At 55.3% G+C, this 21,154-nt stretch overlaps 3 protein-coding genes across 4 annotated transcripts in view; 2 read left to right on the top strand and 1 right to left on the bottom strand.

The window, feature by feature from the left end:
* Window positions 1-984: 984 nt before the first annotated feature.
* tmed5 (transmembrane p24 trafficking protein 5) lies at window positions 985-4,710 on the top strand. Its single transcript, XM_066691890.1, has 4 exons — window positions 985-1,187; window positions 3,114-3,211; window positions 3,386-3,572; window positions 3,705-4,710. The coding sequence occupies exons 1-4, from the start codon at window positions 1,008-1,010 to the stop codon at window positions 3,921-3,923; spliced, it is 684 nt and encodes a 227-aa protein (XP_066547987.1). The 5' UTR covers window positions 985-1,007; the 3' UTR covers window positions 3,924-4,710.
* Window positions 4,711-4,780: 70 nt separating this feature from the next.
* On the top strand, window positions 4,781-6,712 carry pigc (phosphatidylinositol glycan anchor biosynthesis, class C). Of its 2 annotated transcripts, none has more exons than XM_066691887.1 (2): window positions 4,781-5,272; window positions 5,625-6,712. In XM_066691887.1, exon 2 carries the CDS (start codon window positions 5,634-5,636, stop codon window positions 6,519-6,521), a length of 888 nt encoding a protein of 295 aa, XP_066547984.1. In that variant the 5' UTR covers window positions 4,781-5,272; window positions 5,625-5,633; the 3' UTR covers window positions 6,522-6,712. The 2 variants fall into 2 exon arrangements, with proteins under 2 accessions (XP_066547984.1, XP_066547985.1); XM_066691888.1 differs by having other exon boundaries at window positions 5,628-6,712.
* A 1,445-nt stretch (window positions 6,713-8,157) lies between these two features.
* The window catches only part of dnm3a (dynamin 3a), a 29,355-nt gene continuing 16,358 nt past the window's right edge, over window positions 8,158-21,154 (bottom strand). Inside the window, exons 15-21 of the mRNA XM_066691891.1 lie at window positions 20,941-21,054; window positions 14,536-14,645; window positions 13,447-13,558; window positions 13,173-13,337; window positions 12,818-13,056; window positions 12,520-12,690; window positions 8,158-9,796 (exon numbers count right to left, since the gene is read on the bottom strand). Of these exons, the coding sequence (XP_066547988.1) occupies window positions 9,727-9,796; window positions 12,520-12,690; window positions 12,818-13,056; window positions 13,173-13,337; window positions 13,447-13,558; window positions 14,536-14,645; window positions 20,941-21,054 (981 nt within the window). The 3' untranslated portion in view covers window positions 8,158-9,726. The remainder of the gene's footprint in view (window positions 9,797-12,519; window positions 12,691-12,817; window positions 13,057-13,172; window positions 13,338-13,446; window positions 13,559-14,535; window positions 14,646-20,940; window positions 21,055-21,154) is intronic.

Raw genomic sequence — 21,154 nt, forward strand, 5'->3', positions numbered from 1 at the left:
TGCAATGCCGACGCGTTTACAGTTCACAAATTGCTGTGTTGGAGGTGTACTTTTTTTTTCTTTAGAGTACCACTGTAAAGCATGTCATCTATGTGATTGATGTTTATTCGTCCCCTGCTTGAATGCGAGTTATGTTGTCCAAATGCACCAGCCCAATAAAACAATAACAGTAATCAATCCGCCAAAGGGCGACGACAACCTATCTCAAAGCGCTTTCCATGGGGGCACCGCTGTAGACGTATAATAATCGAGTTTCACATCCATTGAGCTGCAAAAAAGGCACACAGCAATCAGACACTCCGGCTGAAGGGAATTAAAGGTTATGTTTAATGTTACACACTGGCACCAGCTGTATTGAACATATGAATAAACAACGTCACAAACAACACTATAAAACGAAAAGCACTCATGATCAGAGATGCGCAGTCAAGAGCATAAGAGAACAGAGACAAATAAATCAGACATAAAGCTGAAAAAGTGAGCTTTGGGGACATATTTGACATTTATTGTGTTAGGTATATATGTATCTTTCATGTTTTTAGTTTTAAGAATGACACAATTATGTAATACTATTCGACCCGATCCACAAGGTCAACCGAGAAGCGCAGAAACCTCTCGAAGTCACAAAGTGCTCCAATCTCTCCAAAATCCAAATAAAAACACAACGCCTTCTGGGAGACGAAGTACGTGTCATAGGATGAGAACTACAACTCCCAGCATACACCTCGTTAAATGTGCGACAGCTTACTGCCTGCGTCTGCACCTCCGCAAGACAATACCGCTGTCAAGGATTGGCGAAGGCGTGTGTCATAATTTAAACCCCTCTTTACACAGGGCCACGCCGCTGTAAATAACGGCTGTATGCCCTCATCTGACTCGGACCGACAGGCGCCGCAGCCGCTCGTCCCCCGACGCTGCGATTGGAGGCGGCGGGGTCCTGCGGAGAAACGCCCCTCGCTGGCGGAGTCTGCGCAGTGGCGTGTTGTGCGAGGCTGCGAGGGGAGGCGATGGACGTGTGGCGGGCCGGCCTGCTGCTGCTGTCGGTGCTGGTGTGGGAGCGGGGCCGCCGCGCCTCCGCCTTCTCCCAGGCCATGGACAGCGACTTCACGTTCACCCTGCCCGCCGGGCACCGGGAGTGCTTCTACCAGAGCATGCGCAGAGACGCGTCGCTGGAGATCGAGTACCAGGTGTGTGTGTGTGTGTGTGTGTGTGTGTGTGTGTGTGTGTGTGTGTGTGTGTGTGTGTGTGAGTGTGTGTGTGTGTGTGTGTGTGTGTGTGTGTGTGTGTGTGTGTGTGTTTGTGTGTGAGAGTGTGTGTGTGTGAGTGTGTGTGTGAGAGAGTGTTTCTGTGTGTGTGAGTGTGTGTGTGTGTGTGTGTGTGTGTGAGAGTGTTTCTGTGTGTGTGTGAGAGAGAGTGTTTCTGTGTGTGTGTGAGTGTGTGTGTGTGTGTGTGTTTGTGTGTGAGAGTGTGTGTGTGTGTGTGTGAGTGAGTGTGTGTGTGTGTGTGTGAGTGAGTGTGTGTGTGTGTGTTTGTGTGTGAGAGTGTGAGAGTGTGAGTGTGTGTGTGAGAGAGTGTTTCTGTGTGTGTGTGTGTGTGTGTGTGAGAGAGTGTGTGTGTGTGTGTGAGAGAGTGTGTGTGTGTGTGTGAGTGAGTGTGTGTGTGTGTGTTTGTGTGTGAGAGTGTGTGAGTGTGTGTGTGAGAGAGTGTGTCTGTGTGTGAGTGAGTGTGTGTGTGTGTGTGTGTGTGTGTGAGTGAGTGTGTGTGTGTGTGTTTGTGTGTGAGAGTGTGTGTGTGAGAGAGAGTGTTTCTGTGTGTGTGTCAGAGTGTGAGTGAGTGTGTGAGAGTGTGTGTGTGTGTGTGTCTGTGTGTGAGTGAGTGTGAGTGAGTGTGTGTTTGTGTGAGTGTGTGTGTGAGAGAGAGTGTTTGTGTGTGAGTGTTTGTGTGTGAGAGTGTGTGTGTGAGAGAGAGTGTGTGAGTGTGTGTGTGAGAGAGTGTTTCTGTGTGTCTGTGTGTGAGTGAGTGTGAGTGAGTGTGTGTTTGTGTGTGAGAGAGAGTGTTTGTGTGTGTGAGTGTGTGTGTGAGAGAGAGTGTTTGTGTGTGTGTGTGTGTGTCAGAGTGTGTGTGTGTGAGTGTGAGTGAGTGAGTGTGTGTTTGTGTGTGAGTGTGTGTGTCAGAGTGTGTGTGTGTGTGTGAGTGAGTGAGTGTGTGTGTGTGTGTGTGTGAGAGAGAGTGTTTCTGTGTGTGTGAGTGAGTGTGTGTTTGTGTGTGTCAGAGTGTGTCTGTCTGTGTGTGTGTGTGTGGGTGTGTAAAGCTGAGACGGGTCCATTCCAGACAGCTCGGGATGTCTTTATACTCCAATGAGGCTTTGCATGTCTCCTCATAATATAGTGAGGAAGTGAATACCTACGGGAGTAACTTGCCGCTCTGTCCCAGATGTGTAAATCTGTGTTCTGGCATGTAGACGCTGTGCAGCTGTACAGACAGGGCCGTGCCAATGGCCAGAGCTTCTCCAGTTTCACTCCCCCTGCCCTCCTCCTGGGTCCGGGCCAGTGGCGGGGCTGGCCTCCAGACTGACGCCACAGGGAGCAGAGCAGCGGCCAGATTTAGAAACGCTGGGCCGTGTCCTGCAGACTTTGGACGGGGTTGCTGTGACGTTATTGATGCCCCAGCGAGCACAGACTCATTCATATGTGCGGGCAAATATGCACACATGGCAGAGTCCCGGCGATTGTAAAGTCTGACTGCGTGTTCTACACATTCCTATGAAGAGCTCGATTCAGATGCATGTGGACGGACTGAGACAGCAGTGTGGGTGGAGGCGGCACCCAGTGGGACAGCGCTGTGGAGCCGGGCCGGGCTCGGTGGTCCTGACCGGGCCGTGCAGGTGTGGTGTCCTGTCATCACACTGTCACTCGTCTGCACAGAGACCTCACAGGCGGGGCCGATGCTCTGGGGCCAAAGGGCTGGTTCCTCCAGGGCCACCACACCCTCTCCCTCCATCTCCCCCAGAGCGCTCATGTTCCTGGAGGGAGGGAGGCAAAGAGCAGGGGGAAGATGGAGATGTATTCCTGATTCCTGCTCCTAATCCCCTCCTCCTGTCTGTGTCGCTGCAGGTGCTCGATGGCGCCGGTCTGGACGTGGATTTCTACCTCTATTCGCCGTCGGGGGCCGTGCTGGCCAGGGACCACAGGAAGTCTGACGGCGTGCACACGTATGTACCCTGCGATACACGAGCACGCATGCACTCGCACATGCTGCACACACACACATGGCTACCCTCCCTGACTCCAGATGGACCCAGAATTGGGTTGCTCTTTTTTCAACAGGGCCAAATGTTCCCTCCATAAAGAAGAACTGGTTGGATAATATTCTCTCTCTCTCGCAGGGTGGAGACGGAGGACGGTGACTACATGTTCTGCTTCGATAACAGCTTCAGCGCCCTGTCAGAGAAGATCATATTCTTCGAGCTGATCCTGGACAACATGGACGGCGAGGACACCAGCGACCCCGAGGACTGGAAGGAGTACGTCCACGGCATCGACCTGCTGGACATGAAGCTGGAGGACATCATGGTACGGCCCCCCGTCTCTCCGGCCCCCGGACCTCGTTATCTCTGCCTCGGGGGGAGCGAAGACCTGTCCCTGGCAGTAACCAATAAATAACCTCTCTCTGTCTCTGTGCGTCTCCCTCTCTCTCCCCCCCAGGACTCGATCAACAGCGTGAAGGCGCGGCTCAGTAAGAGTGCGCAGATCCAGACGCTGCTCCGGGCGTTCGAGGCGCGCGACCGCAACCTGCAGGAGAGCAACTACGAGCGCGTCAACGCCTGGTCCCTGGCCGGCGTGCTCGTCATGGCCACGGTGTCGGCCCTGCAGGTGTACCTGCTGCGCAGCCTGTTCGACGACCGCAGGAAGAGCCGCACGTAGGGGGGGGCTGTGCGGTGACGTGGGGGTGGGGGGAGTGAAAATGTCCAGAAGGGAGTCGAGGTATTGGGGGAGGAGTGGGAGGAGGTCGCTGTTCACACAATCTAGCCTTAAACAAACGGGACGCCTGCCGGGGAGAGGGGCGGTCTAACCCAGACCAGATCGATCCTCAAACACGTCTGCTTTTCACTGTAGCTGAGCGCTTAAGTAATGCGATTAATGATGTAACGAGCCCCTCCCGTGCCGGCCGCAGTGCGGGGGGGTGGGGAGAGAGCCGAGTGCTGCTCTGCTCTGATTGGCTGCCTGGACACTTGCATAGGAAATGAGCGTCCCAAGCCACACCGACACAGGAAGTCGACTCCATCGCAGTCGGGTGTGTTTCTGTACAGGCCGGCTCCTCTCCTCCTCTCCTCGGCAGATGGATGGCGCCCCCTCCCGTGTGCCCCCCAGTCTGCCGCTCAGTCAGAGAGAAGCGTTCAGGCACTCAACTCGACGCTGCTTTCTGCGGGTTTAGTTCCAGTGGAGCTCTGCTGGGGGCCGGGGAGACCGTCGCTGCTTAGCGTGTTTCTGTATTCGCCTGTTACATTGGTTTTCTGTTACCCCCCCCCACCAGGGCACAGCCGGCCCCCTGCTGCCAGAGAGGGGGTCGGCCGGGTGGCCACTTCTGTCCCTTTGGTCTGAGGTTCAGCGGTGTGGAGAGAGCGGGTGACGTGTTAAAAGACAGCCGCTCTGAGTTGAAGTCGTGTACAATTGTAAATGTGTACAATTAAAGCCTCCTACTTTTCTGAGACGGCTGTGTGTGTTGTGTCTGTGGGTGGGGGGGAGACTGGTCTCAGTCTTCACACACACAAGGAATTGAAATAAATGAGGAGTACAGTCCGCTCACGCTGCTGTCTGTGTCTCCACTAAGGGAAGGGGGTGAGAGGTGCTTTACGGGCCTCCGCCAGGGGGCGCTGTGACGCAGCGGACAGGACAGCGGAGACCGGAAATCGAGCCGCGACGACTTCCTCTATTTGCACCATAGAGACATGTGGCCACCCAGCGGCGCACACTTCCGCATTACTGCGCAGATGTGCGGAATCCTCCCGCTCCCATTGGTGGAGCCCCGCAGAGCTGCGCGCACACATCTCTGACAGCCGGGCTGCTGCTCCCGTGTTGAGATGCGGATCTGGCCGCCCGTCGCACTCATGGCTGCGCCAGAAACCGGCTGGTAACAAGAGACGGGCCTGTGGATCCGAGGAGCGGCTTCAACTGCGACTCCTTCCAGGTGCAGAGGTTTCTACGAGCCGCGCAGACACGGACTCTGCTCCCGGACCCGCCTGCCTGTCCGTCTGTCTGCTGTGTCGGTGCCGGTCAGTGTGTAACAGTGTCCGTGTGTGTGTGCAGTACTGTGTGTGTAGTACTGTGTGTGTGTGTGTAGTACTGTGTGTCAGTGTGTGTGTAGTAGTGTGTGTGTGTGTGCAGTACTGTGTGTGTCAGTGTGTGTGTCAGTGTGTGTGTGTGTAGTACTGTGTGTGTGTGTGTCAGTGTGTGTGTGCAGTACTGTGTGTGTCAGTGTGTGTGTAGTACTGTGTGTGTGTGTAGTAGTGTGTGTGTGTGTCAGTGTGTGTGCAGTACTGTGTGTGTCAGTGTGTGTGTAGTACTGTGTGTGTCAGTGTGTGTGTAGTACTGTGTGTCAGTGCTGTCGTGTCCCGCTGTGTACAGCAGGTGGCGATGGGTGCGGAGACTGACCCCGGGGTGCCGCCCGCAGCCGCCTGGCGGAAGGTCCTGTACGAGCAGCAGCCGTTCCCCGACAACTACGTCGACCGGCGCTTCCTGGAGGAGCTGCGGCGCAACGAGGGGCTGCGGCGGCACCGGCTGGGGGCGCTGGTGCGCGGGGCGGCGGCGGTGGCGCAGCAGCTGGCCTGCGTGGCGCTGTTCCTGGCGCTGTGGGTGTACATGGAGCGCGGCGCCCTCTCCCCGCTGACGCTGCTGGGCGCCGGGCTGGTCTGCGTGCTGCTCGGCTACGCGCTGTACGAGGCGCTGGCGCCGGCGGGGGGCGGGGGCCGCGGACGCACGCGCTGGGCCGACCTGCAGAGCGCCGCCATCTTCCTGGCCTTCACCTTCGGCTTCTCCCCGGTGCTGAAGACGCTGACGGAGTCGGTGAGCACGGACACGGTGCTGGCCACGGCGGCGCTCATGCTGCTGGCGCACCTGCTGTCCTTCCCCTACGCCGCGCCCAGCCCGCCCGGCAGCCTGTCCCTGAACGCCGCGCTCTTCGCCTCGGTGTGCCTGGCCTCGCGGCTGCCCGGCGCGCTCCACGCCTTCGCCATGCTGACGGCCGCGCTGCTGGTGTTCGCGCTCTGGCCCTGCCTGCTGCGGCGGCTGCGTGACACCGCGCCCCGCGGCCACCCCTGGGTGGCAGCCCTGGTGTGCGTGGGCGGCGTGGCGGCGGTGGGCAGCCTGTGGCCCGTGGCGGCGCTGCTGCTCGCCCTGCTGCTGCTCTCGCTCGCCCTGCTCTGCCCGCTGCTGCTGCTGTGGCTGCAGAGGCACAAGGACAACATCCACGGGCCCTGGGACGAGGCGGAGATCCGAGAGGACCTGTCCCACTTCCTGCAGTGAGGGGGGACACAGACACAGACACAGGGCCCCTGAACACTCCCGCACCAGGTGTGGGGCCCCTGAACACCGTGTGGCCCTGCAGTTTGGGCACAGGCAGCCAGGAGAAAACGGATTTTAATTGACTTATTTTATTCATGAACAATAATAAGGACTTTGCTCTGGCTGTTTCTAAATAAAGACACTTCACAGCCGCCGTGTCTCCGAGTGTTGCTTCCCCCCGTGTCCTGCGAGACCCGTCTTCCAAGCGGCTGCGCTCAGAGACGGTGAAGGCGTGTTGTTACTGTGTTCTAGTCCACGGGGTCAGTGATGTGCATGTATTGCCACTGGAGCGCTGTTGCCTTGCTGGCTGGTTCAGATGTGAGCGTCAGGCGCAGGAGACGCACAGCTGTGTCAGACCGCACACATCTGTATACAATATTGGCGTTGCCGATGCTGGGGAGCTGCTGTCCCCGTTTTCGCCACTAGATGCCGCCATTCCCTCACCGTCTCTGCCTGCCGTCGCTTCCTGCGCCCTGTGGATTCCGGCTGCTGTGCTCAACAACCCGGCTGCACCCCCGGCCGCAGGGCAGAGGGAGCTGGGGCTGCAGCGGGTCGCCTCCTGATTAAAGCTCTCCTGTTGTATTATTATTATTATTAGTATTAGTATTGCACATTGCACTTGTGTGGTGAAAGCAAGCAGTGGCACCAGAGTGCAGCGGAGCCCCAGCACAGAGCGCAGGCGCCGGCACAGGGGTGGTGTGATCAGTACACAGTTTATTTCAGCGGGAAGGCGATCACTGTACTGGGTCTTACATAAGAACATAAGACAGTGTCCAGTCGAGAGGAGCCCATTCGCCCCATCGTGCTCGTTTGGTGTCCATTAATATCTAAGTGATCAAGGATCCTATCCAGTCTGTTTTTGAATGTTCCCAAATTGTCTCTTCAGCCACATCACTGGGGAGTTTATTTACACACATGAGACGCACAGATGGACATGAGCTCTTTCCATAGGCAGCTGGAGGCGGGACCCACTCACTGATGGACACCTGACACACACACATGCCCTGAGGGGGTGTGGTCAGCGCTCTGAGGTGGAGCTTAGTGTTGATTGACAGACCTGCATCCCACAGGAGTGTCTGTTCAGGATCAATAAAGGGCCGAGCAGACCTGTTGATTGACAGGGACATTGGCGTTGGGGTGAGGGATTCAGACAGGGGGTGTGGCCACAGTCCGACCGATGGAGAGTCGAGGCAGGACGACGGCGGAGCTCAGTGCGGCGGCCTCCCGGGGACGGCTGGCGGGAGTCTCCTGGACAGGGACACGGGGGATTAACACCAACAAACAGGCAGTGTGTGCGTGTGTGTGTGAGAGAGTGAGTGAGTGTGTGAGTGTTCAGGGCGGTGCTGTTGTTTTTTTTCTTTTTAATTATTTTATAATTTTGTTTTATTTATTTCTAATCCCTAACCCTGTCCCTTCAGGAGGCATTTTTTTCTCCTGCCAGGCCATTATTGCAAAAAAGAATTTGTTCTTAATTAACCTGCCCGGTGAAATAAAAGTTATCGGTGTTATTAAAGGTGTTCAGGGTGGCGCTGTGGGGAGAGCGTGGTGTTCAGCTGTGGAGAGTGGACACCGGGACAAAGGAACACAACACACTGGAGACTGGAAACGCCAGAGGTTTATTGGTGAGCAAGAGAGAGAGAGAGAGAGAGAGAGAGAGAGAGAGAGAGGGAGGCTGGGGCTACAGGAGACACTGTCTACAGTCGGGGCTCTTCCCCGGGTATCTAAGTGCAGCCTAACAGTCGGCTCAGAGGGCAGCGACACAGTGACGAGCCCACAGACAGACAGACGGACAGACGGACACAGAGGCAGGTCCAGCGGCCCACGGCCTGTGTGTAGTGGAATGACTGAACTCGGGGCGGGGCGGGGCGGGGCGGGGCGGGGAGAGGGAGAGAGGGAGAGAGAGGGAGAGAGGGAGTTACAGGCCAGCTGGGACGGAGGATGGGAGGGTTAATGACTGAATCTGAGCACAGTGAAGACACAACACCAACAGCCACAGGTACAACAACAAGAACAACAGCACACAGACACACGCAAACACACACTCACAGTCTCACACACACTCTCACTCACACAGACACTCACTCACACACATACTCTCACTCTCACACACATTCACACACACACTCTCACACACTCTCACTCTCACTCTCACACACATTCACACACACACTCACACAGACACTCACACACATTCACACACATACACTCTCACACACTCTCACTCTCACACACACTCACACAGACACTCACTCTCACACATTCACACACACACTCACACACATTCACACACACACTCTCACACACACTCACACACACTCACTCACACACATTCACACACACTCACACACATTCACACACACACACTCACTCACACTCACACAGACACTCACTCACACACACTCTCACACACACTCACACAGACACTCACTCACACACATTCACACAAACACTCACTCTCACACATTCACACACACACACTCACTCACACTCACACAGACACACAAACACTCTCACACACTCTCACACACATTCACACACACACTCACTCACACTCACACAGACACACACTGTCACAGACTCTCACATGCACGCACACAGACACTCTCACACATGCACATACACACACACACGCACACAAACGTCCTGATTTCTCTAATATAAATGTACAACACGAAGCCCGTGGCTCTGGAGAGTTACAATGTCAATATTATTATAATAACTCATTTACATAGTTTCCCAGGCATGCAAAACTGAGAGCGCCAGCGTCCTGCTGCAGTCCGGGGGTCGGGGGTCAGAGGTCGGGGGATAGGTGGGTCAGAGGAGAGGTAGTCCCAGAGCCCAGGCAGTGAAGTGGACTATGGTGTCCCTCCAGCGGTCAGCCACTCAGCTGGACAGTGGAGCGGCACCACAGGCACGGACAGGCCCGGCCCGGTCCGGTCAGGAGAGGGAGAGGGAGAGAGAAGAGTGGTAAGAAACAGCCCCCCAGCTGGCCGGACTGCAGGCAGGACAGCGCCGAGACACAGAAACGGCACGACAGGCACGGCACAGGGCTACTATAGTGAGGCACGGGGTCCTACACCGGGGGGCACACAGGGGCTATACTGGGGGCAGCAGGGCATGCATGGGTCTGCGCAGAGCCCCGGGGGGCAGTGGGGGGCGCTTAGCCTCAGTCCAGGAGGGACGGGTCTCCTGGCCGGATTATCGTGGGTCTGGTGGGAGAAGGAGGAGGACGCCGGCTGCAGAGGAGAAACAGAGAAGAGACAGAGAGAGGGAGGGAGGGGGTCGGTGTGTGTGGGATGGATGGATGGATGGAGAGATGGAGGTGGAGAGGGAGAGCCGGAGTAGGAGGGAAAACAAAGGACAATAAAGGGATAAATAAAGAGGAGAGCGAGGGACAGGGGGTTAGAGAGGGAGAGAAGAGAAGTAGAGTTAGGCTGTTAGTGAAAGCTGGAGGCTCAGCACAGTTCCCACAATGCTCTGGGGCACAAGAGCACAGCAGTGAGTACCTGGATGCCCCACCAGCACCACTGGGGCCACAGTCCTGACACACGTTGTGTTGTGTTGTTGTGCTATGTTGTGCTGTGTTGTGCTGTGTTGAGCTGTGTTGTGTTGAGCTGAGCTGTGTTGTGCTGTGTTGTGCTGTGTTGTGTTGTGTGTTGTGCTGTGTTGTGTTGTGCTGTGTTGTGCTGTGTTGTGTTGTGCTGTGTTGAGCTGTGCTGTGTTGTGTTGAGCTGTGTTGTGTTGTGTGTTGTGCTGTGTTGTGTTGTGCTGTGTTGTGCTGTGTTGTGCTGTGTTGAGCTGTGTTGTGTTGAGCTGTGTTGAGCTGTGTTGTGTTGTGCTGTGTTGTTCTGTACTGTGCTCTGTTGTGCTGTGTTGAGCTATGTTGAGCTGTGTTGAGCTGTGTTGTGTTGTGCTGTGTTGAGCTGTGTTGTGTTGTGCTGTGTTGTGTTGTGTTGAGCTGTGTTGTGTTGTGTGTTGTGCTGTGCTGTGTTGAGCTGTGTGTTGTGCTGTGCTGTGTTGAGCTGTGTTGAGCTGTGTTGTGTTGTGTGTTGTGCTGTGCTGTGTTGAGCTGTGTTGTGTTGTGCTGTGTTGAGCTGTGTTGTGCTGTGTTGTGTTGAGCTGTGTTGTGCTGTGTTGTGCTGTGTTGTGTTGTGTTGAGCTGTGTTGTGCTGTGTTGTGCTGTGTTGTGTTGTGCTGTGTTGTGCTGTGTTGTGTTGTGTTGAGCTGTGTTGTGATGTGTTGTGTTGAGCTGTGCTGTGTTGTGTTGAGCTGTGTTGTGTTGTGTGTTGTGCTGTGTTGTGTTGTGCTGTGTTGTGCTGTGTTGAGCTGTGTTGAGCTGTGTTGTGTTGTGCTGTGTTGTTCTGTACTGTGCTCTGTTGTGCTGTGTTGAGCTATGTTGAGCTGTGTTGAGCTGTGTTGTGTTGTGTGTTGTGCTGTGCTGTGTTGAGCTGTGTTGTGTTGTGCTGTGTTGTGCTGTGTTGAGCTGTGTTGTGTTGTGCTGTGTTGTGTTGTGTTGAGCTGTGTTGTGCTGTGTTGAGCTGTGTTGAGCTGTGTGTTGTGCTGTGCTGTGTTGAGCTGTGTTGTGTTGTGTTGAGCTGTGTTGTGCTGTGTTGTGTTGTGTTGTGTTGTGTTGAGCTGTGTTGTGATGTGTTGTGTTGAGCTGTGCTGTGTTGTGTTGAGCTGTGTTGTGCTGTGTTGTGTTGTGCTGTGTTGTGTTGTGTTGTGCTGTGTTGTGCTGTGTTGTGTTGTGTTGAGCTGTGTTGTGATGTGTTGTGTTGAGCTGTGCTGTGTTGTGTTGAGCTGTGTTGTGTTGTGTGTTGTGCTGTGTTGTGCTGTGTTGTGCTGTGTTGTGTTGTGTTGAGCTGTGTTGTGATGTGTTGTGTTGAGCTGTGTTGTGTTGTGTTGAGCTGTGTTGTGTTGTGTGTTGTGCTGTGTTGAGCTGTGTTGTGTTGTGCTGTGTTGTGCTGTGTTGAGCTGTGTTGAGCTGTGTTGTGTTGTGCTGTGTTGTGTTGAGCTGTGTTGTGTTGAGCTGTGCTGTGTTGTGTTGAGCTGTGTTGTGTTGTGTGTTGTGCTGTGCTGTGTTGAGCTGTGTTGTGTTGAGCTGTGTTGTGCTGTGTTGTGTTGTGTGTTGTGCTGTGTTGTGTTGAGCTGTGTTGTGCTGTGTTGTGCTGTGTTGTGCTGTGTTGAGCTGTGTTGTGCTGTGTTGTGATGTGTTGTGTTGAGCTGTGCTGTGTTGTGTTGAGCTGTGTTGTGATGTGTTGTGTTGAGCTGTGCTGTGTTGTGTTGAGCTGTGTTGTGTTGTGTTGTGTGTTGTGCTGTGTTGTGTTGTGCTGTGTTGTGCTGTGTTGTGCTGTGTTGAGCTGTGTTGTGATGTGTTGTGTTGTGTTGAGCTGTGTTGTGTTGTGTGTTGTGCTGTGTTGAGCTGTGTTGTGTTGTGTGTTGTGCTGTGCTGTGTTGAGCTGTGTTGTGTTGAGCTGTGTTGTGCTGTGTTGTGTTGTGTGTTGTGCTGTGTTGTGTTGAGCTGTGTTGTGCTGTGTTGTGCTGTGTTGTGTTGTGTTGAGCTGTGTTGAGCTGTGTTGTGCTGTGTTGTGCTGTGTTGTGCTGTGCTGTGTTGAGCTGTGTTGTGTTGAGCTGTGTTGTGTTGAGCTGTGTTGTGATGTGTTGTGTTGTGCTGTGTTGTGTTGTGTTGTGTTGAGCTGTGTTGTGTTGTGTGTTGTGCTGTGCTGTGTTGAGCTGTGTTGTGTTGAGCTGTGTTGTGATGTGTTGTGCTGTGTTGTGTTGTGTTGAGCTGTGTTGTGTTGTGTGTTGTGCTGTGCTGTGTTGAGCTGTGTTGTGTTGAGCTGTGTTGTGATGTGTTGTGCTGTTGTGTTGTGTTGAGCTGTGTTGTGTTGAGCTGTGTTGTGATGTGTTGTGCTGTTGTGTTGTGTTGAGCTGTAGGGCAGCAGTGGGGGGTGCTCACCTGGGAATGCTGGGGGGGGCGCGGTTGGGCCGGCTGGGCACCTGGGGGGGCGGCGCATCGGCGCTGTTGTTGAACGGTGGCAGGGGGCCGGGGCGGTGTGGCACGGGGGGGGCGGGGGCCCGGGAGCCCAGCTGCATGCGGCGGGGGGCCGTGGGGCTGGGGGGGGGCGACCTGTGGAGAGGAGAGGGGGAGGGAGCAGAGGGAGGAGAGGAGAGAGAGGAGGAGAGAGGTGTGAGCAGAGATGCTTCTAGTGCTGCCCCTCCCCCTCCCCAGCGCCCTCCCCCTCCCGGCTCTGTACCTGCGGGCGCCGCCCTGCCCGGCCTGCAGCCAGGTGTTGTCCACGGGGGGCGGCATGGGGGTGGAGGTGGTGGAGGTGGAGATGTCCCCGATGATGGACAGCGCCTCCTGCAGGGCGTGGTGCGTGCGGAGGACCTCGTCCCGGCGCTGCGCCTGCTCCGCCGACTCGTCCATCAGCGCGCTCTGGTCCCCCGTGGAGTACAGCTGGGCCAGCAGCTCGGCGTTGATGAACTCCTTCACCTGCGGAGAGGGGGAGGGAGAGGAAGAGAGGGAGGGGTGGAGGTGAGCACCGGTGAGCAAAGGCACTGTGGTCGCGTGTCGCTCTTTGATGATGTCACCCGGGCGCGCTGGCTTACGTTGATGATCATCAGGTGCATGATGGTCTTGGGCATGAGGTCGCGGATGCACTTGTTGACGATGGCCATGTAGGAGTCCACCAGGTTCCGGATCGTCTCCACCTGCCGCTCCAACTGTGGGTCCATCGAGAAGTTGTCCAGCGGGCCGGAGTCCTCGCTGTCCACCTGCAGGAGAGAGGGAGGAAGGGAGGAGGGAGAGAGGTGTGTCAGGAAACCTCAGTGGAGCAGAGGAGAGAGAGGGAGAGGCTGGGGGTCAGAGGTCACAGGGACTCACCGGGGCTTTCTCAGGGTAGACTCCGGCGCGCAGCAGAGAGGCCTTCCAGCTGTCCACCTCATCCTGGGTGTCGCAGGCCAGCTCCAGGTACCGGTAGTCCTTGTACACATTCCTGCGAGACAGGGGGCGGCAGAGTCACTGAAACACAAATCGCACATGCACATGCACACGCACACGCACATCTCATCTCTCCCTCTCTCTCTCTCTCTCTCTCTCTCTCTCTCTCTTTCTCCCACTCCATCTTCCTCTCTCCCCCCCCACCCGCTCTCTCTCTCCCTCAGTGCTTGTTATTTCCTCTCCAGTGTCGGCGCTGGGCAGAGTGTGGAGTCGGCTGGTTTCGATTTGGGAGATTCCTGGGCTCTGATTAGTGTCAGACTGGGACGCTGCGCAGCGCCCTCCCCCTCCCGCCCCGCCAGGCCGGCGCAGTGCCGCGGAGAGGGGCTGGGGGGCGCCGCAGGACACCGGCAGGGAGACTCCGGACCGCCCGACTCTCTCTCTCTCTCCCCCCATCTTCTGTCTTGCATTACTTCTCTCTCATTCAATCCTTTTTGTTCCCCCACTTCTCCCCCTGTCTCTGTCTCTCTTCCTCCCCCTCTCATCCTGGCTCAACCCCTTTCTCCCTCTCCTCTCCCCTTCATCCTCTCCCTCTCCCTCCCTCCCTCTCTCGTTTGCGGTCGCTGTGGAAATTCTTTCCTAACGAGCGCAGTCTTGTCTCTGTCTCTGCGGGTCTGGACTTCATTAGGCTGTTCATTATGCAGCCGTAGGTATTTGGTGATCGAGTCCCTCCGCAGCGCCGGGCGGCTCTGATTACAGACGAGCTGCGCCCCCCCACACGCAGCGCGCCGGCCAGCACCCCCCCGCCGGACCCAGCGCTGACTGACTGCACCGCACCACCCCCCCGACCGCACACCCACAGGGGTGTGTATCTGTGTGAGTGCGTGCGCATGTGTGTCCAGCGGGGTGTGAGTGAGTCATATGGGGTCGTGTGTGTGTGTGCATGTGATACTGGGCTGCAGCTCAGGTCATGCGTGCATTGTGTGTGTGTGTGTGTGCGTGTGCAGTGTGTGTGTGTGCGTGTGTGTGGCTCACCTCTGCTCCGTGTTGAAGAGGGCGAAGATGTACTTGCTGGACATGAAGCCCTTCTCCACATCACGCACCTTCAGATTGTCCAGGGGCAGCATGTACTTCTTCTCCTTCTCCTGGGGAGACACAGTGATCAGGACAGTCAGAGACAATTTGAGCGCAATTTAAGCGCAATGAATGGAGAGGGAGGAAGAGAGAGATGGAGTGTTTTGACACTTAGAACGGGATGTGCCAACTGATTGGATAACTACGAATGTCATACCTATCCACAAGAACTGAGCCAGGAAATTACAGACCAATCAGTCTCACCTGCATCACTTGTAAAATGTTGGAAAAAATGATTAGACAGAAAATAGAGGAGCATCTCAATGAAAAACATATTCTTGGTGACAGTCAACATGGGTTTAGACGAGGCAGATCATGTCTTACAAATTTATTAGAGTTCTTTGAACATGCAACTGGCAGATGAAATTCAATGTGGACAAGTGCAGGTAACACAAATGTCCACTATAATGACACTATGGGAGGAACAGAACTAGATGAAGTAACGCATGAGAAAGACCTAGGAGTCTATGTGGACTCCTCACTTTCTCCATCCAAACAGTGTGGGGAAGCAATAAAAAAGGCAAACAGGATGCTAGGGTATATTGTCAAAAGTGTAGAATTGAGAACAAGGGCAGTGATGTTCAGACTGTACAATGCACTAGTTAGAGCTCATCTGGATACTGTGGACAGTTCTGGGCTCCACACTTCAAGAAAGATATCGCTGCTCTAGAGGCAGTTCAGAGGAGAGCAACCAGACTTATTCCAGGTCTGAAGGGAAAGTCCTACTGAGAGACTGAGGACCTGAACCTTTTCACCCTGGAACAGAGGAGACTACGTGGGGACTTGATCCAAGTCTTCAAAATCATGAAAGGCATCGACCACATCAAACCAGAGGAGCTTTTCCAGATCAGCAGGGACACACGCACCCGGGACACAAATGGAAATTGGGCTTCAAGGCATTCAAGACAGAAAACAGGAGACACTTCTTCACACAGAGAGGCGTCACGATCTGAACAAACTCCCCAGCGATGTGGCTGAAGAGACAATTTGGGATCATTCAACAACAGACTGGATAGGATCCTTGATCACTTAGTTATTAATGGACACCAAACGAGCACAATGGGGCGAATGGGCTCCTCTCGATTGGACACGAATCATGTTCTTATGTTCTTATGTTCTTTCCATCACTGAATTTAATTTTCTAATGTAGCCATCAGACCAGTCCTGATTTTATCTGACGTGCTAATTTAAGATGGGCTCAGGCAGATTTTCCCATTTCAGACTGAGGAGTGTGTTGTAAGTGTGAGTAGAAAGACAGGACAGAGAGAGAGAGAGAGAGAATACACAGAGAAAGGGAGGGAAAGAGTGGTGAAGGAGAGGGAGAGAAGAGAGGGAGAGGGAGGACACGAGAGGGCCCACATGTGGAAGTCATTACTGAGGCTCAAACTGAACATTTCTCAAAAAGAGAAAAAAAAAGAAAAAAATCCCTCTCCTACCCCCATCCCCCTCTCCTCTCCTCCACCCAGCTCCCCCTCTCCTTTCAGAGGGGCTTCAGCCTCAGGAAACGGCTAGAGTTACACCAAGAAGAGGGGGCTGAAGAGAACGACACAGGGAGAGAAAGAGAGGGAAGACGGGAGGCGGGAGGGTGTGTGTGAAAGAATCGAGAAAAGAAACAGAAAACAGTTTCAAATAGAAAAAGAGGGATGAGAGAGAGAGAGGGTGAAGGGGGTATTTATATGCATTTTCTGTTTATATATTTTTTGTAATTTCTGTAATGCTTTGGCAATACCAATATACTATTGACATGCCAATAAAGCAAACTGAACTGAAATTGAATTGAGAGAGAGAGAGGGAGAGAGCAGAGACCTGAGGGAGAGAGAGAGAGAGAGCGAGAGAGAGAGGGAGCAGACACACTGAGGGAGAGAGATGGAGTGAGGAATTGAAAGTGAGAGGGGGGGGTGTGAATCAGGACAGTACAGCACCCCATCCAACGACACTCACACACTCACACATGCACACACACACGCACACATGCACACACATGCGCACACACACACGCACACACGCACACATGCACACACATGCACACGCGCACACACCCCTACACCCACTGTCCCAAACACTCACACACAGGGCCAAACACACACCCACACACTGTCCTACACAAACAGCCACACACTGTCCCACCCAGAGTCCACTGTCCTGACCCGTCCCTCGGGCCCTGTCAGACACAACGTATCCAACACAAGCCCTCCACACTCCTCTATAAATCCCCGTCCCCCTCTCCCTCTTCCTCTCCCTCTCTCTCTTTGCACTTTCTTTCCTCCACATTTTTTTTTTTTTTTTCTTTCCATTCCAGAGGGGCCCACTTCCTGCCCAAGTTTCTAGTTAGAGAGCGAGAGAGAGGAAAAAAAAAAAAAAACGAGATGAAATGACGGCCTGGCTCCGCACTGCCACATCTGGTACCGCTTTACAGCCCGGAGAGACAGAGCGAGAGAGAGAGAGGGAGGCAGGGGGAAGGGGTAGAGAGACACAGCAGAGGGAGAAAAGCGAGTGGCGGTGCGAGAGAGAGCGGGAGACAGGAGAGTGAGGGAGAGAAATGGAGAAATGAAGAAGGGAGACACAGTAAAGTAAGTAAACTAACGAAGATAAAAATACAGATGCCGGGAGACGGAGAGATGGAGGGCGAAAGAAAGAGAGAGAGAGAGAGAGACTCCAGACCTCTCCAAGTCTTTCCCCAAGGGTCACATCAGTCCATATATGGCCCCTCAGTCCCTCCCTCTCTCTCTCCCTACTTTTTTTTTATATCCCTTTCCTAAACGCTCTGCCAGATCCCCCAGTCGTCTCGGCGAGTGTGCCACGTCAAGACTGGATATCGCACACTGGCCCGCCGGCCGCAGCCCGGAGAGGCAGAGCGACTGAGGGTGATGAAGAGAGAGGGAGGGAGAGGCAGAGAGACGGAGGGAGAGAGGCAGAGGGACGGAGGAAGAGGCAGAGTGACCGAGAGGGACGGAGAGAGAGACTCGCACAAAGCCGGACAGCTCTGGACGGCACAGGACGGGACAGGGTGAGGACAGACGACATAGGGACACGGAGACTAACGGGTTCAAAGGGGGGGGGGAAGAAGAAAGGGATGTGGAGGGGAGGGAAAAGAGAGGGAGGGTGGGGGGGAAGAGAGGGAGGGGGAGTCTCTCTCTTTCTCTTGGGACACTACAGGGAGACGTGAAGAGCCTGACTGTCCTGGACCCTGGACTGTACTCCCCCTCCCCCTCCGAGACGACGGCCGGAGACAGAGTGAGTGAGAGATAGAGAGGGAGAGAGAAGAAAGAGAAGAAGCAGAAGAGTGCAGAGTCCTGCTCCGTCGTCCCAGTGTTCAGACTACCTGTTCAGGATGATACTGGTGTACAGTAGTCTGCACATTGGTTAGACTGTGCATGGGAGAGCCGCACACGCACACGCACATGGGAGAGATCCCGTTGCTTTATGATTGTTGTTCTTGTAATGCCCCCCCAGCCCCGTGTCTCTCTCTCTCTCTCTCTCTGTCCACAGGTCCTGCAGGCTGTGAGGGGACAGTGGCCCGCCTCCAGCCACAGGGTAAGGCCAGAGCGGCCGTAGTGATGGGCAGAGTGTGGCAGGGCAAGGTAAGGCAGAGCAGTGCGGCAGTGCGGGGCAGGGCAGAGTGGGGCAGGGCAGTGCGGGGCAGTGTAGGGCAGTGCTGGTGTGAGCAGCCAGACACGGGACAGTGCACTCAGTGTGTGGGCCCTGTGCAGGGAGTGAGTCACCTATCACTGTCTCCCTCCCTCTCCCTCTCCCTCTCTGTGGGGAATCCCAGCATGCCGTGCAGGGTGACAGTGTGACAGTCTAGCACAGTGTGGCATGGCCCGGTTTTGCACAATGGCAGTTTGATACAGAAGCTGTGTCTCCAACACAGAGGGGGTGGGTGCTCTGACCTGCGTGGAGACACGCAGTTGTTTAATTGTGTGTGCTGTGTGTGTTTGTTTCTGGTGCTGCTCAGCTGTGCAGTGTGTGGACACGCTACACGCTTTAAGCTACAAGCTACACGCTATGCTGTGTTTGTGGGGGCAGGGCTGGAGGGAGGAGTCTGGGAAGGCAGGGGGTGTTCACTGCGCATCAGACAGGGATGTCACTATAAGCTGGACAGGGTGTGCGTGTGTGATTGGGGTGGGGGGATTGTGCAGATGGCATTTGATGGTGTTGGGCAGTTTGTGACCTTTGACCCGCTGACCCACAGTGTTATTGCTAGGGGTCAGAGTGTGTATGGACATACGCACGCACAGGGACAAACAGACAGCATTGACTGGGGCTCCTGAGGTGAGCAGGGGAGGGACGCAGTGCAGGGCAGACAGCTCTGGAGCAAACCACAGAACACCAACAGACAGAGAGATAGAGACAGTGAGAAGGACAGGGACAGAGAGGGGGGGGGACAGTGAGAAGGACAGGGACAGAGAGAGAGGGGGGACAGTGAGAAGGACAGGGACAGAGCGCGGTTTGTGCGTGTTGTGAGTGTGTTGTGCTGGGAGTCTGCAGGCAGGGAGAGGGGAGGACTGGGGGGGTGAGGGCTGTCTGGGGGCGGAAATGTGGAAAGAGCCGTGTAATCTGGGACTCCTCTTCACAGCGGAGGTTCTTGGAAGCCGGGGGTTTGGACACAGACTTGTAGCTTTCCAGCCAGGAATGTACAGAGACTGTCAACAAGAGAAAGAGAGAGAGAGAGAGAGAGAGAGGACGAGAGAGGGCGAGAGAGGGCGAGAGAGGAAGAGGGAGTGGGGGACCGGCGGAGGGGAGCTGGGTGCAGGGCAGAGTGGACAGGGACAATGTGTTGCAGACAGGGGGGCACTGTCCCTGGGCACTGAATGGACTAGGCTCTCTAGTCCCCCATCTGAACAGTGTGTGTGTGTGTGTGTGAAGCCAGGCTATTCTCATGTCATGTGATGAGTGCGATTGATTCACATGGCTACTCGTCAGTGCTGCCTGTGACAGAGCAGCCTCTCTTCCAGCCAATGGGCACTCTGTCAACCTGTGTGTGTGTGCTGGTGTGTGTGTGTCTGTGCTGGTATGTGTGTTTGGTGTGTCTCTGTGCGTGCGCGTGTTGGTGTGAGCATCTGTGTATTAAAGGGGGAGGCACAGTAGTCTGAGTGATGTCGGGACTGGGGAGTGGGGGAGTGTGTGTTGTGGGGGTGTGAGTGGAGTGGGGGAGTGAGTGGGTTTTGCTTGGTGTGGTTCCAGCTGTGTCAGAGTGAACTGATCCAAATGCCTGAATTCCCAGCGGAGAGAGAGGGGGGAGAGGGGCGGAGGGAGGCGATATACGAGACGCTCCTAGGGTGTGGGGGTGGTGGAGGGGGGAGTGGGGGTAGGACACCATCCCCAGAAACACAGCAGGCCCCCGAGCAAGGGAGAGAGAGAGAGAGAGGGGGGGGGGGGGTATTGGAGAAAGTGGGATAGAGGGATGGAGGGAATGACAGACAGGAAGCAGAAAGGAGGGAAGAGCAGGAGGCAGGCGTGGAGTGGAGAGAGAGGGAGAAAGGGAGGGCAGGAGAGAGGGAGGAGATGGAGTGTGGTCTGGGGCAGGACTGTGGCCCCTGTACGAATGTATGCACCGTGTGTACATGTGTTTGTGTCATGTGTGTAACAGCGTCCACTAGAACAGAACACGGCAAGGCCCCGCCTCCCCCCCGGATGGCCCCGCCCACCCCACAACGTCAGCGAGGATCCAGCCCTGTGATTGGCTGAGGGAGTTGTCGTGTGTCTGCCTGTCTACACTTGCTGTGCAGAACTTCCTGCACCTGTACAGCAGGCACAGACAGGCAGACAGACGGCAGCCCGCCGGCCGGACGGACACATGCCCCTGGCCGGGAAGGTCAGGGGTCAACGTGGAATAAAGTGGGGCAAGTGAAGGGGCAATGTGCAGTGTGTGGGCCCTGCTGTGTGCAGTATGTAGCGCCTGCTGTGTGCAGTGTGTGGCCCTCCTGTGTGCAGTGAGAGAGAGAGAGCACTGGATCTGTCTGTCAATGCTTTGTCAATACTGGTGTACATTGGAGTCATGCCAATAAAAGTTGTTATTTTTATTTTATTTGAATTTGCTTTTGATTTTGAATTCGAGAGGGAGATAGAGAGTGAGACATAGGAGGAGAAAAGAGACCGAAACAGTGGGGGAGAGACAGACAGAGACAGACACTGGGGGGAGAGTGAGATGGACACAGAGGGAGAGACAGAGAGACAGACACTGGGGGGAGAGTGAGATGGACACAGAGGGAGAGACAGACACTGGGGGCGGGGTTGAGATGGACACCGAGGGAGAGAGAGACGGACAGACACAGGGGGAGTGAGACAGACAGACACGTCTCTGACCTCGTCGTCCTTGAACCAGGACAGGCTCTCGGCCGTCAGCACGAACCAGTACTCCTTGGCGCCGCCCTTGATGATGCTGATGTTGTTGATGGTCAGCCAGCCCTTCCGGATGACCTGCGGAGGGGGGGGGGGGAGAGGTCACAGGGGTCAGTGAGCGGAGAGGGGAATGCATGTGCAACCCCACCCCCCGGCTCCCAGGCCCACCTCACCCCTG

Source organism: Amia ocellicauda, chromosome 19 (genome assembly GCF_036373705.1).
Source record: "Amia ocellicauda isolate fAmiCal2 chromosome 19, fAmiCal2.hap1, whole genome shotgun sequence".
Lineage (NCBI taxonomy): Eukaryota > Metazoa > Chordata > Actinopteri > Amiiformes > Amiidae > Amia > Amia ocellicauda.

Excerpts from the sequence above, each read along its gene's own strand:
- tmed5 (XM_066691890.1), top strand. The coding sequence starts at position 1,008 with ATGGACGTGTGGCGGGCCGGCCTGCTGCTGCTGTCGGTGCTGGTGTGG. Across the intron at positions 3,212-3,385 it reads AAGTCTGACGGCGTGCACAC|GGTGGAGACGGAGGACGGTG; the intron begins GTATGTACCCTG and ends TCTCTCTCGCAG. Across the intron at positions 3,573-3,704 it reads TGAAGCTGGAGGACATCATG|GACTCGATCAACAGCGTGAA; the intron begins GTACGGCCCCCC and ends TCTCCCCCCCAG.
- pigc (XM_066691887.1), top strand. The coding sequence starts at position 5,634 with ATGGGTGCGGAGACTGACCCCGGGGTGCCGCCCGCAGCCGCCTGGCGG.